The sequence below is a fragment of the Ranitomeya variabilis genome, chromosome 1 (genome assembly GCF_051348905.1).
Source record: "Ranitomeya variabilis isolate aRanVar5 chromosome 1, aRanVar5.hap1, whole genome shotgun sequence".
Classification (NCBI taxonomy): domain Eukaryota; kingdom Metazoa; phylum Chordata; class Amphibia; order Anura; family Dendrobatidae; genus Ranitomeya; species Ranitomeya variabilis.
Window position 1 is genome coordinate 323,049,156 of NC_135232.1, and position 18,067 is coordinate 323,067,222.

General features: G+C 42.7%; 1 protein-coding gene across 3 annotated transcripts in view; it reads right to left on the bottom strand.

Annotated features, from left to right (window-relative positions):
• Positions 1-721: 721 nt before the first annotated feature.
• Positions 722-18,067, bottom strand: part of LOC143817098 (receptor-interacting serine/threonine-protein kinase 3-like) — a 121,656-nt gene continuing 104,310 nt past the window's right edge. For 2 of the 3 annotated variants that reach the window (XM_077298235.1, XM_077298225.1), the window contains exons 13-14: positions 13,217-13,250; positions 806-1,324 (exon numbers count right to left, since the gene is read on the bottom strand). In XM_077298235.1, coding sequence (XP_077154350.1) covers positions 945-1,324; positions 13,217-13,250 — 414 coding nt within the window. In that variant the 3' untranslated portion in view covers positions 806-944. Of the gene's footprint in view, positions 1,325-13,216; positions 13,251-18,067 lie in introns of all 3 variants that reach the window. The other variant, XM_077298218.1, reaches the window with a different exon arrangement.

Consider the following 18,067-nt stretch of genomic DNA (forward strand, 5'->3'; position numbering starts at 1 on the left):
GTTTGTAAAGACAAATGCAGACACTGCTATTTTTTAGTTCAGCCCAATGTTCATGTTTTGTTATTTTCTGTAAAGTAGTTAAAAATTATATACATTTCTTGCCAAGTTTTGAATTAGAAAAGAGTGTGCAATGTTCCCAATGCATGGAAATAAAAACTAGTATAAAGATTTTGTGATTAAAGGGACTCTGTCAGCTCAAATTGGCGTGATATTAAAATGATTTCTTACCGGTCAGATGGGCGGCGTATCCTATTTCTCCACCCGTCCGTCCCTGTTTTCCGCATTATTTTTGGGAATAAGAGTATGCGTGCGCCATAGTTGGTGCGTGCACCATGCAGTCTTCAGTGGCGCACGTGCAGTATGGTTTGCCCTACTGTGGGCAAAGCCGAAAAGCATTACTGCGCATGCGCCCGTGCACTATGTCACGGAACACAGCGAAATACTTCCGGGACATAGTGCGCGGGCGCATGCGCAGTAATGCTTTTCGGCTTTGCCCACAGTAGGGCAAAGCATTCTGCGTTTGCGCCACTGAAAACTGCATGGCGCACGCATACTCTTATTCCCAAAAATAATGGGGAAAACAGGGATGGACGGAGTGGAGAAATAAAGAGGATACGCCGCCCATCTGACCGGTAAGAAATCATTTTAATATCCCGCCAATTTGAGCTGACAGAGTCCCTTTAATTCATGTTTTTGAACACACTGCTATTATTTTTATCACTACTGTAGATAATAAAATATAAAATTACGCATTTATTTTCTTTTGTATCCACTCCCGTGTTTAGATAATTTAAAAACTACAAGAAACGACACCATTCCTGCTCGTGATTGCAGACTATGAGTACATTCAGATGAAGTGGCTGTGCTGCACATTGAGGGATACCAAAACAAAAACAAAAACTTAAAAAAACACAGACCCCCTAGAGTAATTAAAAAAAAACAAATCATGGTCCTGGATGTGGTCTCGTTGTGGGTTCTTCTGCGAGGCACCCACTGCCTTCAGTTACTTGTACGTTGCATGCGTTAGTGGAATGTCCTACTGAGGTAGTTTGTCCTGGAGGGATGTGTGGTTTCGGATTATTCTTAACAGTCTCCTCTTGGCTAGGCTGATGATAAGAAGCTTTTCTTTCTGGCATGTTGTGATATCCTGGAGTGGTCTGATTTGGTTGTGTGCTGATTGGCACAGAATACCGACTTCCCTCGCGATAGACTGGTTGTCTGTGGATGTTTCGGTATGAACCAGGATGTGGAAAGTCTGTCACATTCATGATGCTGTTATCTCCAATTTGAAAATTTGAAGATCCGGATATATTTATGGTAGTTGCTGAAATGAGATGAATTTATATTATTTTTTGTGCGCAGAATATTAAGTACTTATTTCAAAATAATACTACATAGGATGTGTATGATGGCAGGAAATTTCTTTATTCAATCAGGCTAGCACATTCATGCAGTGATGCACTCCCCACTCCATTACATTTGACACCCAAAGTAGAATGGCTTTCCCTCTTTGCACGATCTTTGGGTCAGTTTCCCTTTCCCATTTATTGCTAACGATAAAATTTCTTTAAAGTGGATCTGTCGCCAGATTCCATAATGCGAACTGCTTACATTATTAAAAAGATCTTAGTCCTGATGACACTGGTGTGTTTAAATTGAAAACCTACAATGGATACAAAAAGTCTACAGACGATTGTTAAAATGGCAGTTTTTTTGTCATGTAAAAAAAAATCATAATAAGAAGAGTCATTTCAGAACTTCTTCCATCTATAATGTCACCTATAATCTCTACACTTTAATAGAAAATAAAATAGAAAGTGTTAAAATAATGTGGTTGCATAAATATGCACAACTTTAACCCCTGTACCAACTTTTTTATTTTTCTGTCAATATGGCCATGTTAGGAAAAGATGAGGGTGGCACTCACCGTCCTGTAAAATCCATACTTTATTTAGACAATTCAAACATCTTCAGCAGGGGAGAAATGTGTGGGATACATGGATGATGGCCGTTTCACACAATTGCGCTTCTACAGTTTGAGTACCCGTAGAACCACAGTTGCACGAAAAAGCCATCATCCATGTATCCCACACATTTCTCCCCTGCTAAGGATGTTTTGTCTGAATAAAGTATGGATTTTACAGGACGGTGAGTGCCACCCTCATCTTCCTCTATGGTGTGGACTTTTGGCAATGTTTTTTCTTGGGTGAGCACCCGTAAGTCCAGGGTTATATGCCTATAGCGATTAAAACCCCGGAGCCGGGTAGACAAAAGGCTGAGTCACACATAACGATATCGTTAACGATATCGTTGCAACGTCACGCTTTTGGTGACGTAAGCAACAATCCCGCTAACGATCTCGTTATGTGTGACAGCGACTAACGATCAGGCCCCTGCTGGGAGATCGTTGGTCGATGGGAATGATCAGGACCTTTTTTTTGTCGCTGATCACCCGCTGTCATCGCTGGATCGGCGTGTCTGACGCCGATCCAGCGATGTGTTCACTTGTAACCAGGGTAAATATCGGGTTACTAAGTGCAGGGCCGCGCTTAGTAACACGATATTTACCCTGGTTACCATTGTAAAAGTAAAAAAAAACCCAGTACATACTCACATTCTGATGTCTGTCACGTCCCCCGGCGTCCACAGGGTTGACTGTGTCAGCGCCGGCCGTAAAGCAGAGCACAGCAGTGACGTCACCGCTGTGCTCTGCTTTATGGCCGGCGTTGACACATTCAGTGCAGGGAAGCTCTCGGCAGCAGCGCGTGCATTACCAGCGCTCCTGCCGAAAGCAGTTTTAACCCTGTGGACGCCGGCGGGGGACGTGACAGACATCAGAATGTGAGTATGTACTGTTTTTTTTTAAACTTTTACAATGGTAACCAGGGTAAATATCGGGTTACTAAGCGCGGCCCTGCACCTAGTAACCCGATGTTTACCCTGGTTCCCCGGGTGCTGCAGGGGGACTTCGGCATCGTTGAAGACAGTTTCAATGATGCCGAAGTCGTTCCCCTAATCGTTGGTCGCTGGAGAGAGCTTTCTGTGTGACAGCTCCCCAGCGACCACACAACGACTTACCAACGATCACAGCCAGGTCGTATCGCTGGTCGTGATCGTTGGTAAGTCGTTTAGTGTAAAGGTACCTTTACTTGTGTTGTGCAGCAGTGCGGATCGCTTGTTTCTACATGTGGACATGGCCATGTTAGGGCTTGTTTTCAGCAGAACAAGCTGTACTTTTGAAAACAACACCATTGATTTTACCACAAAGTATCCTATAAAAAAAATTCCAAGTGCAAAAAAGTGCAATTCCACAGTTTTATTTTTTTTACCATATTCACTAAGTGCTAAGACAGACCTGCAATTATGATTCTCCAAGTCATTACGGGTTTGCAGATACCAAACATGTATAGGCTCTTTTTTTAAAATGGTGAAAAAAAATCCCAAATTTGTAAAAAAAAACAAACAAACAAACAAACAAAAAAAGCGCCATTTTCCAAGACACGTACATCTCCATTTTTTGGGATCAAGGGTTGCGGCAATCCAAAAAATTATTAATTATTAGTTCTGGCATTTTGATTCCTTTTCTCGTTACGCCGTTTAACGATTGGATTAATTATTTTTATATTTTGTTAGATCGGGCATTTCTGAACTCGGAGATACCAGATATGTGTAATTTTTTTATAGTTTTATTTTGAATGGGGCAAAAGGGGGTGATTTGAACTTTTATATTTTCAAAAACATCTTTATTTTACTCGCTTCAATAGTTTCCATATGAGACTTGAAGTTGCGATCTTCTGATCGCTTGTTCTACACATAGCAGGGCTTAAGCCTTCCTATGTGTAGCAGAAATGCTCATTTGCTATGAACGCCGACCACTGACATTAAAAATGGAAAAACGTTCTGAAATAATTCTTTTTGGTATGATTTTTTTTAACCTTGACATGACTTAACCTTGGCATTTTAACAGGGGTGTTTAGACTTTTTATAGTCACTGTATGTCACAGCTTATAATACTGTATAATCCACAAATTGAAATTAGCATTTTATGAGTCCACATAACATTCTTATTTTACTATTACACAGGAAATAGTCTCTTCAGGGAAGAAGAGGCCTAGATCTCTAGTGTCACCTACAGGAAGTCGCAATCCTAGAAGTCAAGGAGAAGGAGAAGCGATATCCATTGGATCACTATTACATAGGGTAACTTTCACAGAGGATTTTACAGACATTATGACATGGATATATAAAGCACACCAGCCTCATCAGGTCTAGAAGATTTATTTTAAAAATGTATGGAGTTTCTATTGTGAAATCTGCTGACTGATCTTCTTTAAAGGGAACCGGTCACCTGAAAAAAATGCTATTAACCTTCAGATATGGGATTAATAGCATTGTGAACCTGCCAGGCGCCCACCCCTTGACACACGCTGTCAGGAAGAGATGAACCTTATTCTCCCTTGGCAGCATTCGGGTTTCATAGGGGTGGCACCGGTGAGGGTTCCATCACTGCTCTGTGTATAGAGTGCTGGGGGCACGGTTATAGCTGCTGTCTATAAACAGAGCAGTGAATGAACCCATGCTGGCGCCACCCCAGTGATTGAAAATTGAAGCCTGAAAGCGGAAATAAAGTTCATTATCTCCCGGCAATGTGGGGGCAGAGCAGGTCTAAGTGTGGGCGCCGGGCAGGTTCACAATGCTATTAACCTGCAGATTAACCGAATATATGAAGGTTAATAGTGTTTTTTCAGGCAACAGGTTCCCTTTAACAAGGGGTGACCTGCATATGTTCTTAATAGCAAGTAGCAGAGGGGATGGGACCAACCACAGCTGCGACCTTTCTCTCCAAGGTCCCCACTGCAGCCACATTCTACTTCTCATACCTACATTAGACTCACATTGGTAGGGTATAGTTCCATTTATAGGGGCTTTCTATTTTCAGAAAAGTGGACCCCAAACACTTGCAGGCATGTCAGTCAGAAATGAATAACAAAAGAAGATGATACTCATCCCGCTCTGTTCCGCCGTTGCTGTCTTTTGGTGGCAACGGTGACAACACATCAAGAAGACGCATCATCGCTGTAGCCAATCACTTAGTTCGGTTGTTCTTTCAATGTAGATGGCACAAGCCTCTGAGCCTATAATTTGATTTTCCCCCATAGATAAGTGGGTGGAAAATCCACAGTGTATTGCAGTATATGCATTGTGTGCAGGAATTCATTAAATCTTATCCATGCACTGCTGAAGAAACCCAGTCTGTAACCTTTCCGTAAGGTTAATTTCTGCTGGGTATATGCAGGATACCACTTGAAAAGCAAAATGTAAGACCTGTGGCAAATCTGTAGCATTTCTACTATGAAATCTGGAAGACAAATTACACAATTTGATATTCTGCAAAGGATAAGTCCCATGTGGATATGGCCTTAGGTCAGGGTTCCCCAATCTGTGGCTCGCGGGCTCATGATGTGTGGCTCGCGGATCTCTGCCAGCTTGGTGCATTAGCACCAGATCTAGCAAACAGCTATGAAGAGCAGCTCTCCAGATACGGATTTTTGTGGGTAGACCTCACAGAAGAGCAGTTCTGGATGCCCATATAATGGCCATTGTGGTTAGAAGGATAAATTATGTGTTAAACTGAAGATAAGATAGTAATGGTAGATTGAGGAGGTGATTCAGGCTGTATGTGATAGTTTGGTGGGAGTGCTTCACGGGAGGATATCCAATGGGGGTAAAGTAAGAATCCCTGGATGCAGTTATACTGCTTCTGTGTTATTCCAGTGATAAGGATTTGGCTTTTATACCAATAATTGGGGTTCTGAGCATCACTAAGATGGGGGAGGGGGGAGCTGCATATCACTATTAGGCCGGCGTCACACTAGAGAGGAATAAGGACGAGCAAGAGGCGCAAAAACAACGCATTGCACACGGACCAATGTTTCTCTATGGGGCAGCTTCCATCAGCAGTATATTTTTAGGCCGTATTTTACGGGCTGAGAGAATCGCAGCAAGCTGCGTTTGTCAGCGTATTGTGCAAAAAATCCGCCAATGGGGACAAGAAAAATACGGATTACACATGGACCATGCGTGTGACTTGTGAGAAATACACACCGGTGTTCTATAGAAAAGCCGGTAATTCAGTGCAGTGTACAGTAAAATCACACTGACAGGTTAGAAAAGAATAGCTAAAATAAATGTGTACACATAGAATAGGTATATATATATATATATATATATATATATATATATATATATATATACAGTATATATATGTATCATTGACACACACACACATATATATTTATATTTAATACAGAGCTAGATAGCAGAAAAGCCGGTAATTCAATTGCCGGCTTTTGCTGTCTCTTTATCAAACCCGACAGGATATTAGACATGGTTTACACACAGTAAACCATTTCATAACCCTTATATTTTTACATATTCCTCACTAATAATGTTAGAAGTGTCTGTGTGTAAAATTTGGGAGCTCAAATAAAGGGTTAAATCACGGAAGAAACTAGCGTGGGCTCCCGCGCAATTTTCTCCGCCAGAGTGGGAAAGCCAGTGACTGAGGGCAGATATTAATATCCTGGAGAGGGTCCATGGTTATTGGCCTCCCTGGCTAAAAACATCTGCCACCAGCCACCCCAGAAAAGGCACATCTGTAAGATGCGCCTATTCTGGCACTTGGCCACTCTCTTCCCACTCCCGAGTAGTGGTAGGATATGGGGTAATAAGGGGTTAATGTCACCATTGCTAATGTAAGGTGACATTAAGCCAGGTTAATAATGGAGAGATGTCAATAAAACACCTATCCATTATTAATCCAATAGTAATAAAGGGTTAAATAAACACACACACATTAGGAAAAAAGTATTTTAATTAAATAAACACATGGGGTTTTAATATCTTTATTGTACTCTCAATCCAACTGACGACCCTCGATCTTCTGAAAAAAAAAGGAATAATAAAAAACAACAATATCCCATACCTGTCTGCCGTACAGTCATGTCCCACGATGTAAATCCATCTGTAGGGGTTAAATAATTTTACAACCAGGAGTCTGCTAATGCAGCTGCCCCTGGCTGTAAAAACTGGGGAATGAATAAAATGCAGCTTCGTTGACTTGCGGTGCTGCGCCCCCTGGTGGCATAAACTCATATGAACTGTAGCGTGGGAATTTTTCTGAATGGTTATGTGTTTATTTACAATATAACTATAGGATTAGTAATGGATAGGCTTCTTATAGATGCCTCTCCATTATTAACCCATGGGTTTGAGGTCACCGGACAACAGAAAGGTGACATCAACCCCACAAATATTAACCCACTTGCCACTGCCACAGGGCAAGTGGGAAGAGCTGGGCAAAGCACTAGAACTGGCACATCTAATACATGCGCCTTTTCTGGGGCGGCTGTGAGCTGCTATTTTTAGGCTGGAGGGTGTAATATGCATGGCCCCTTACTAGCCTGGGAATACCAGCCCCCAGCTGTCTGCTTTGGCTTGGCTGGCTGTTAAAAATTGGTAGGGACCACATGCCGGTTTTTAAAGTATTTAGTGAAATAATTAACAAAAAAGATATGGGAACTACTCTATTCCTTGTAACCCGCCTTGCTAAAGCTGACAGCTGAAGGTTGCAGCCCGCAGCTCTCAGTTTTGCCTGGCTGGTTATCAAAACTACAGGGGAACTCTTGTCATTTTTTAAAATTTATTTATAGCGCAGGTTCGGGTGATGAATACTCTCATCAGCCAACGCTTGTGAACGGAGTTAAACTTTCAACTTCGGACAGGTGAGGAATATTGTTGTTTTTTATTTTTATTTGTTTAGAGTGGACAATGGTTTAGGGGACTAGGTCTTAAGGTTAGTATAATGTGAGTTTTTATTTCATTTTTAATTTTACACTTGAATACAACTCTCAAAATTATCCCCTGCTCCTGCTGATCGCAAGGGACAATGATGTGAGCTGTCTTCAGCACCCGGCGCCAGGGAAAAGCGCGTTCAGCTCTGCTGAATACCTGGCGCAGGTGCATGTCACACTGATGTCATCCATGTGTCATCTGTGTGCATATGTGCGGGAGTTTGCGGCCCGTGCTGCTACTCAAAACTGACATGTCATTATGTTTTGTGTGGAAACACACTGACATGTGAGGAGACAACTTTAACTTGAAGGGGTTTAAGTGTGTAAGTGTCTCTGGTACCTGTGAAAACTGTCACCACACGTACCAGAAACACTGACTTATGAAAAAACCCTAAGGCCATGTGCACACAGTAAGTATTTGGTGAGTTTTTTATTTGTAAACCAGAACCAGGAGTGGGTGATAAATGCAGAAGTGGTGACGTGTGTCTATTATACTTTTCCCACTGATTGTCCCACTCCTGGTTTTGGCTACAAATACTGAGGTAAAATACTGACCAAATGCTGAACGTGTGACCATGGCCTAAGAGATTCAACAAATTATTATCCACATTCTCCAGAAAATATCCATAGCGTGCCATCCTTGTGCTGCCCATTCATATTGTAAGGGTCAGCCTCACCTCACATAAACATAGTGTCCATTAGTAATTGTACCTGTGTCTCCAGGTCCAACTCCTTCAGAGTCTCCTCTCTTCTGCAGGGGACTCTCTCCAGACGATTTCACACAAACTGAGGCACAGTCCATTGCAACTTTAACAATAACATCTTTACTGGTTCCTTTAGGCCCCTTTCACACATCAGTTTTTTGCTATCTGTCGCAATCCGTCGAATTTTGAAAAAAACGGATCTGGCGACTGATGCCGCCGCATCCGTTTTTTCTCATAGATCCGTTTTTTCTTGTATTAGCGACGGATGGCCTCATGTTTCATCCGCCGTTTGCTGGATCTGTCGAAAATTGTTTGTCCGGCGGCCGGAGACAACGGACAAAGTAAAGTTTTTTGTGTCCGTCGAAAAAACGGACAGCGATGGATCCAGTACATTATGGGACCTACCGGTAACGCAGCACCAGCCCATGCGACAAGTCGCCTCATCATGGAGTCTCCTGCGTCCCTGTACTCTCCTGGCCTTTCCTTCAGCTTCTGTACCATACTGCTGTATCCCACTGTAGTAGCTCTATCTTGCTGCTGTCCTGGCCTGTGGTGATGGATGACTGGGCTCCTGTCTTAAAACGTTACGGAGCTTACTGCCCTGTCAGGGCGCTCCCGCCCAATTGATTCAAATTCTAGATGTTTCACAGATTAACGGCCGTTCGCTCCTCCCACTTAACTATTTACAAGCTGAGTATCACTCCACCCCCATCTTGTGGGCCAACTAGGGTACTACGCTCTCCCTAATAAATCTTAGAAAGAATACAATATTTAAAAGCATAAATAAACATTAAATATCCATAACATATTTCAGGGCTTTAGGCTACCCCCTTACATTATCAAGGAAAGGTATGAGTTTGTACGGCAAGTTGGACAAAATTCTGACATCTCAGAGTTTTAGATTTTTTTCTGATCTGTGGTCTGGACATATTCAAACCACCATAGAATGTAACATGTCTGGCTAGCACACGTATGCGATAAAGAGGCATGTGAATGAGGCCTTACAGATGTGCAATTCAGCCTGTGTGGGATTTTTTAACTCTATGCAAAGCATAGAGATAACAGTGGAGGCGATTATAATATTTTGTTATTTTAGGCTGGTAAACCCTTAAAATATTCATTTATCTTCAATGCTTTTCTTTGCTTTGGTCACTTTACACAATGGGCCAGATTTATTAATGCTGTCTAATATTCATACGCGGTAAACCTATACCAGGCAGTTGGACGATGCACCACATTTATCACATGGCTGCCCACCGTGTGATAGATTTGGGGCATCTTACTAGAGCACCAGCAGCCTTTCCTTCATGCATTTATCAACTCGCCTTTTTCTAGACTCTAATAATAAGTCTAGTAAAACACAAAGGCCCCAATTAATCATTCGTGTTTTTCTTAAAGTCACTATCCATTTTTCTCTTGTATTAGTATACCCTTTTAATAAAAATGGCGCATGTGATTCTTGAATTTAGCGCAAAGTCAAAAGTGGTCTTTTTTTCTGTCTTAAAGTGGTTTGTAAGTGCGCCAAACTTTGCAACTTTTTAGAAAGTCGCAATTGCTGAAAATATCTGGAATCGCTAACTTCCACCAATGAAGAGGAAAAAAAAAAACAGGTGCGCAGCGGCAAATATAAAACAAATAGAATAATAAATTTGAGGCAAACAGGCAAAAAAAGCCACAAAAAAACACAAAACTGGACAAAAAACAAATGCAAAGGTAATGATGAATTGGAGCCCACATTTTTTTTTTAAAAGCGTTTTATAGACATAAGCTTTGTGCATTATAAACTCTATGCCATGATATTAAAGGGAACTTGTCATGTCCTTTTTAGCATGTCAACTGTCCCCAGTGCGTTGTTAGTGATCCAATGTGCATCACTAACACATATTTTTTCATTAAAAACAGCGCTGTAATCATGTGCAAAAGGCGCTTTATATAGTTATACCTGCTCATTTAGTCATAGGGGTGTGCTTCATTTCCTTCTGTCACGGTTGTGGCCCCCTACGCAATTTGAATGATGTTCCTGGGGTTGTGCCTCAAATCCACTTTGAAAAATCCCACGATTGCGCAGTGTCGATTGAGGAGCCACGCAGGCGCCATGAGGAGCCATTATTCATACTGCGTGGGCAGCGACAACTATGACTGAACGAAATGAAGCACACCCCTATGAGCAGGTATGATCTAACTACATAAAGTGCTTTTTGCACATGAATAGACCGCCGTTGTTAATGAAAAAACTGTGTTAGTGATGCACATTGTTTCACTAACAAAGCACTGGGATCAGTTTACATACTAAAAAGGACACATTGTATCACACACTGTTGGTAGTAAGGTCTGGAATTACACACTGCTTATAATGTTTTAGTTCACAGCACGGATATTCATTCAAATAAAATGATTAATTTCCAAATCTGTCATCTTTGCCTAAAACACATCTCTTCTCCCTGTGTCTACCCAACACCGCTAAAACAATAATTCAGGCCCCAATCATTTCTCGTCTAGACTATTGTAACCTAATGCCACTTTCCATCTACGGGATATACTAACACCTGTGCTCTTTGTTACTGTTATCTGTAGAAATAGATTAATCATCTACAATGCTGCACCATCCAATTCTAAGCTCCTATGTATGCATCTAATGACACTATGATGGGTAGCTCGCTACAATAAAAGGGATTGTCCAGGTTTGGCATGAAAGTTTTCAGCCATTCTATGTGACTGCAGACTTGTGAATCCTCACAGTGCACCTGGCGCGAGCAGTCAGGATTCTCCGGTGCTGAGACCGATGGTCATTTGACCGCAAGTATGCTTATGCCCAGCCACATTCTGAATAGATGTGCGCAGCCTCACTCAATCCACTTGTATTAAGCGAGTCACCTGAGAATCTTGATAACATGTACTGGTTGTGCTGTGAGGATTCACAGGTCTGCAGTCACGTAGAATGGCTACATGTTCTCATATTACATCTACACACTCTTGACTACATGACTTCCCGTGCAGCACCCATTATGTGGATCTCACTAGAGTGGACTATTGAATTTCCGCCTCACATTGGAGTGGTTTAAAACCTAAGGCACTGATTCATCAAGACCGGTGATTTTCATGAGGGAGCGTGTTGGAGTCAGTCTCCTGATTCATCAGGAATCACGCACCTCTTAATGAATTAGGAGTTTCTGACAAATGGGGTGTGCCTCCAAGCGTTACACCAAAAGTCTTACTCCACGTCCTGAAGTACATCACAGCTTGTCATGAATTAGACGCCCCATTAATAATGCAACTGTCATGCCCCTATCTGGCCCCAGTTCCTCCAATTTTGGCCAAGGTGGGATGGGAGAAACGGACGTCAAAACAGCAAAAGTTGTAAAATTTTGGAGCAACACTGAGTTGCGCAAACATTTTCCATGTATTCAAACCAATTTATTCCAGAATTCTGTCAAAACTGCTTTGATGAATTGGGGCCTAAATGTTTTTTAAACGTAACCTGTCACCTGTTTTTTATACGCCATCTATGTACAGGCACTGTACTGTTAAGTTTTTTGGTTGAATTGTTATGCAAATGAACCACAAGGGCAGTGGGAGAGTGCTCTCATTGGCCATGCCCGCCTGTCTCCTGTCATTTATTGACAGGTCACCTTTCTTTTAGTGGTTTGCTTCTCTCGCTCTGAGATGTAGTACAAGTGCTGTCATTCCTCGGGTGGTGCATGCGCAGTAAGGTCTTGATGAAGAAGGCTGTCAGTGTCTGGCATGATCTACATGCTTTGCCGATCTCATCAGCCACTGACTATCTTCTTCACTAGGACAACCGGTATGGATATAGGAAGCAAGAGTGAAGAAGACGGTCAGCGTCTGGAGTGATCTACAAACACCAGACATTCACTGACCTCTTCATGAGGATCATACTGTGCTCGCACCGCCCTAGGGAATGACGGCACTTGCATTAGATCTCAGGTAGGAGTGGCAGATCAATGAAAGGAGAATGTACATAGATGGCATTACTTTGGGGTAGAAAACCCTGATGACAGTTTGCCTCTTTCACATTTCCATTTTTTGCCATCCGTCGCAATCCGTCGTTTTGGCAAAAAAAACCCGGATCCTGCAAATGTGCCCTCAGGATCCTTTTTTTGCCATACACTTTTATTGATGACGGATTGCGATGAATGGGCACACGTCGCATCCGTCATGCAACGGAAACGTCGTGATTTTGCGGCCCATCGTGACGAAAAAACGTTCAAGGGAACGTTTTTTTGTCCGTCGAATCTGCCATTTCTGACCGCGCATGCGCGGCCGGAACTCCGCCCCCTCCTCCCCGGAATTCATAATGGGCAGCGGATGGATCTGAAAACTGCTTCCTCTGCCCACGTTGTGCACAATTTGCACAACGTCCGTCGGTATGTCGGGCTGACGGTTTGCGACGGCCCCGTACTGACGGAAATGTGAAAGAGGCCTAAGAAGGCCTATGTCATAAAACCTTAGTCCATGGACCATACACAACCAGACTTCCTAGATGTTAACACTCCTCCACTGATTACGTGTCACTCTACTGGTTTGATACCTCTGTATAATATACTGTCTCTATATACATAGAGATTTGTTCTTGATTATTCTAAGGTCTGCCTCTGGGCATTATTTTAGGTGTGAGTATAGTTAGTGAAATATACTTACAATTAGATTTTGAAGGTTGCTGAATATTCGAGAACTGAAAAGAGAAATAAAAAACGTTTCTAAAATTATGCTTATAATTAAATATGAGTATTATACTTAAAGGGTTATTCTCATCTTATAATGTGAAAGCATATCCCTGAGATATGCCATTACTTTTTGATTGGTGGTGGATCAAACATTTTAGAATCCCACCAATGCAAAGTTAAAGGGGTTGTCTAAGCTTCATAGAAAAGTCAGCAGTGATGCTATCTGCTGTAGACTGCTGATTTGTGATCGAGAGCAGTGCATATGCCATTAGAATTAACCAGTAATCTCCATGCTAGTCAGCAGTCATATGACTACATGTGTGCAATATGCATACTTGTGTTCACAAAGTGACAAGTATCATCTGGCTTCTTTTGATTCACCTCTACTTAGTCCTCAGACAGTTTTATTTTCCTTTTTCTGTTCTCCATGCTTAGTGTGGCACACACAGACACACAGTGCAAGGATTGAGCCAAAGTCGCCCCATTTTATCTGCTCTCATGTGTGATTTTCATATTGGCCATGCCAGTTACTTGCCACAGGCGAGTTTGAACGAGCATCACACGCTTGAACAAAAGCTGTTTACTCACATTTTTGGAAAGGCGCCACATATACAGTCAGGGCCGAAAGTATTGTCAATAGAGATGAGCCAATATTTTCACGTCCCTGCTTAGTCGGCAAGCTATAGCGCTTACCGAATAGCTGCGTCGGTAACCTGGATACCTGGAGAGCTCCCGATAATCAGTTGTCTGGAGCCGCAGCTGCATGTGTCGTGGCTGTGTGACATGACTTATGCATGTGATGTGACTGTCACACAGCCACGACACATGCAGCTGTGGCTCGGAACAGCTGATCAGTAGGAGCGATCCATGTATCTGGGTTCCCGCTGTAGTTTATTTGGTGAGCGCTATAGCTTGCCGAATAAGCAGGGACCCGAACATATTCACTTATCTCTAGTGACACCACTTTCGGCCATGACTGTATATGTGGCTATGTGACTGCTGACTTGTATACTAGGAATTCACACCGCACACTGTCAGGATTCTGCAGTCATATAGAGTGATTGCAGACTTTTGTCCTAAGCCTGGATGAGAACCCCTTTAGCAGGACTAGGAATGTGGCTATGTACTTAATGACATTGCACATTCTGTACATTCTACACAGCAAAACTCCCAGGAATATTTCATTTTTATAGCTTCAGTTTGAATGGAACTGTTCTGCAGTTCCTAGGATAAATTATCCTCCAGTTACGAGTCCCTGAGTCAGTATGAAACCACATAAGATTATGCTTATAGCCTTTGTCATGGTAGTTTGCCAAGGTGGCCCATTACTGTGCTGTAAATCTGTATTATAGAAGCATCCCATAATATTCTCTAGCATGTTTCACATTGCTGTCAGCCTAGCTGCGCTGCAGTCAACTAGCGCTACTGAGCCCACAGTCATTTTCACTTATGCAGGCAATGCATATACGAAATACAGTTTACATTGCTCAAAGAGTTCTGTTATCTAAGAGTGTAATGAATAAAAGTCCCCATCAGTTAGGGCTCTGCATTACTGGGTCTCTGAAACACAGTGGGGGATTGTTCCCTACTGCGCCACCTACTGGACTAATTTAGTAAGCAGGTGGATGTGAGATGTATTTAGGACCCTTAGGGTATGTTTCCATGTTCAATATTCGCTGCGGATTGGATGCTGCATACAGCCGCAGCATCCAACCCGCAGCGGCCAGATGTTACAGCATAGTGGAGGGGATTTTATGAAATCCCATCTCCACTGTGCGTGCAGTGACGCCTCCGGCTTCCCTGCGTATGCGCACATGCGGCACGTCATTCTGTACCACAGCGTGTCAATTTATCTTGCGGAGACGCACAGTCTCTGCAAGATAAATATCACCGTCCAATGTATAGGACAAGGTGATTCCGCATGGTTCAATGAACACATGCGGAATCACCGCGCGTACAAAAGACGGCAGCGCTTTGGACGGGGCGGGTGTCCGTTGCGTCCAAAGCGCTGCCAATCCGGAATGTGGAAACATACCCTTATTTTTTATATTGGAGTTCAGTATTTATAGCAAGCTGAACCATTGTATAAAGCCATGTGCTCGCTGTTTTTTTCTTTTGCATTTGTTTCTGCAGGTCTGCCACACAACACGCAATAGCAATCTGCTCTTCTTATTGTGGTTTTTTATGCCTTTTTTATGCCTCTTTCTCTTCTTTACGTGTTTTTGCTGCAGATTTCACATAGCATTTTTTTTAAATGCATTTTTTTAGTACAGAATTTTGCACATGATAACACGATTGTATTTTTACACTCCCTTTTACAACCTACAAATATAAGTCCACAGACAAATAAAACAACAGTTCAAAAACACACAAAAAAGAAGCAACTAAAGAACACCAGTGTGTACGATACGTGGGAACATGAAGGCTCTTTCAGAAGCCCGTGATCATCGGTCCGATCTCGGATCACAATGTGGGGACTGACCGCGCGTCTCCGTAACCGAATGTGACAGCCTCGTACAGATATATGAAGCTGTCAAGGTCGTGTCGGTAGACGCGCGGCCAGTCTGTGTGTTGCGATCAGTGATCGGACCGATGATCACGGACGTCTGAAAGAGCCCTAAAATTCATTTCACCAATCCTATCATTGTATATTGTGAGGAAAGAAGCAAACAAGAATAGCTGTGAACAAAACCCAATGAAAAATTCTGTAGGATTGGAAATGCAGTGGGGCCATGGTTTAGACTTCTGAATGTGCTTCCCGTGCGACAGCCATCTTGGAAACAGGAGGAATGTAAGGCCAAACTGAGTGGAGGAGGCAGTGGAAGACAAATGGACATGAGAAATTCCGAGTCACTTTTCACTTTTAGGATGGAGGATCTTTCAGTAGAGTGTTTATTGTAAACTGAGAACCTCCTCCAAATCCCACTGCTCCTAGAATCGTTTTTTTTTTTCTTCTTCTGTGCCCCTCCGCTCCACAGTTATACCCCCAAAGGAAATGAAAATGCAGTGTGTCATATATTGGTAAGGGGTTGCGCGCTGATTTCTAATGTTTGCTGAAACATCTGTGCCTCCATTCTGCTTAACTCAGTGCGTGTCTGGTTCTCATCTGTTTTTGTAGATTAGTCTCGGCCATTCTAGTCTAGGAGACATCCATTTTCCCTCTGTTTTTCATCCATTCAGTCAGAGAACCTTCTTCTCATTTTATGAGAAAGCAAAGGAGAAAAACCATAAAGGAAACATGGATGACACATGAGAAAAAACACAGTCAGTTTTTGACCTGCGAAAAAAGAAAAGGTTTTGAGAATGCCGCTTAGGCCGGGGTCACACTTGTGAGTACAATACGAGAAACTCACACATCAATACCCGGCACTGCCGCTGGCACTCGGAAGCAGAGCGTGTGGCTGCATAGAAATACTTGCAGCCGCACGCTCCAGTCCCGAGTGCCAGCGGCAGTGCCAGGTATTGATGTGTGAGTTTCTCGCGTTGCACTCGCAAGTGTGACCCCGGCCTTAGGCACCTTTTGGATGACACCTTTGGCCACACTGTTATTTCTCTGCATTGCAGTGTTTTACAATATTGGGGCACATTTACATGAATTGGCTGCAACACAGCAATCATGAAGGGTTGCAGCTGACTGGCAAAGTACCATCACACTCCAGTCACACAACAAAAGAAATTAAATGGCTTTTCCCACAACGGACATTACTGGAATATTAGATAGGTCATCAATGTCTTAAAGGGAACCTGCCATGTGAAAAACACTATTAACCTGCAGATATCTGGTTAATCTGCAGATTAATAGCATTCTGAACCACCCCCTGTAGCTCCGCTGCCAGGAGGAAATTAGCTTTATTCCCCATGGCAGTGTTCATAGTAGTCATAGAGGTGGCGCCAGCACAGGCTTAGACACCAGTCTGTGTGTAGAGAGAGGGATGGCTATAACCGCGCCCCTGCCTCTGACTGACAGCCAGCTCTAATGCTGATCCTGCTCTCAGTCAGTGTCGGAGGCACTTTCCTCTAGGCAGCAGGACTCTGTGGTGCCGGTCAGGTTCAGAACACTAATATTCTGGAGATTAACCCCATATCTGCAGGTTAATAGCATTTTTTCACGTGACAGGTTCACTTTAAAGGGAATCTGTCACCTGGTTTTTGCTAAGTAATCCAAGAGCAGCATGATGTAGTGGCTGAGATGTGTCACTTACTGGGCTGCTTGCTATCATTTTGATACAATCACTGATTTCTCTGCTGCAGATCTAGCAGTGCTCAAAATGCCAAAACAGTTGACTAGGAGGCATGAGGCAGCTGGTCCGGTAGTGATAATCTCCTGCTGATGAAACACTGATTTTATTGAAATAGCAACACAAAGCCTAGTAAGTGATACATTGCCAGAATCAGGTTCTCAGTCCCTACATTATGCTGTACTCAGTAACATAGCAAAAGCTTGCTGACAGATTCCTTTTAACAAGAGGTCCTAACCTTTAGGATTTCCAGTGATGTCTAACATGAAAGCATCTTTCATTTTGCAGAATGCCAACCCTGACAAAACATGGAGAAGGAACTGCCCCTTTAACTAAAAAAATGTCTGTTTTACAATGCCAGATTCACCACCAGATCAGAAGTGGTGATGTCTGAGGAAAACTAGAGGTTCTGTTGCTTTTCTTCAAGACATTGGTAAAGGTTTATTTTCTCTAACTTTAAAGAAGTTGTCTGACAACTTACCGCCCATCTACAAAATAGATTATAGCGTCAGATTAGTGGAAGCCCAATAATCATTGACTTACATTGAGAGACTTCCAGACAGTCAGAAGCTGTGGTCACAAGATGG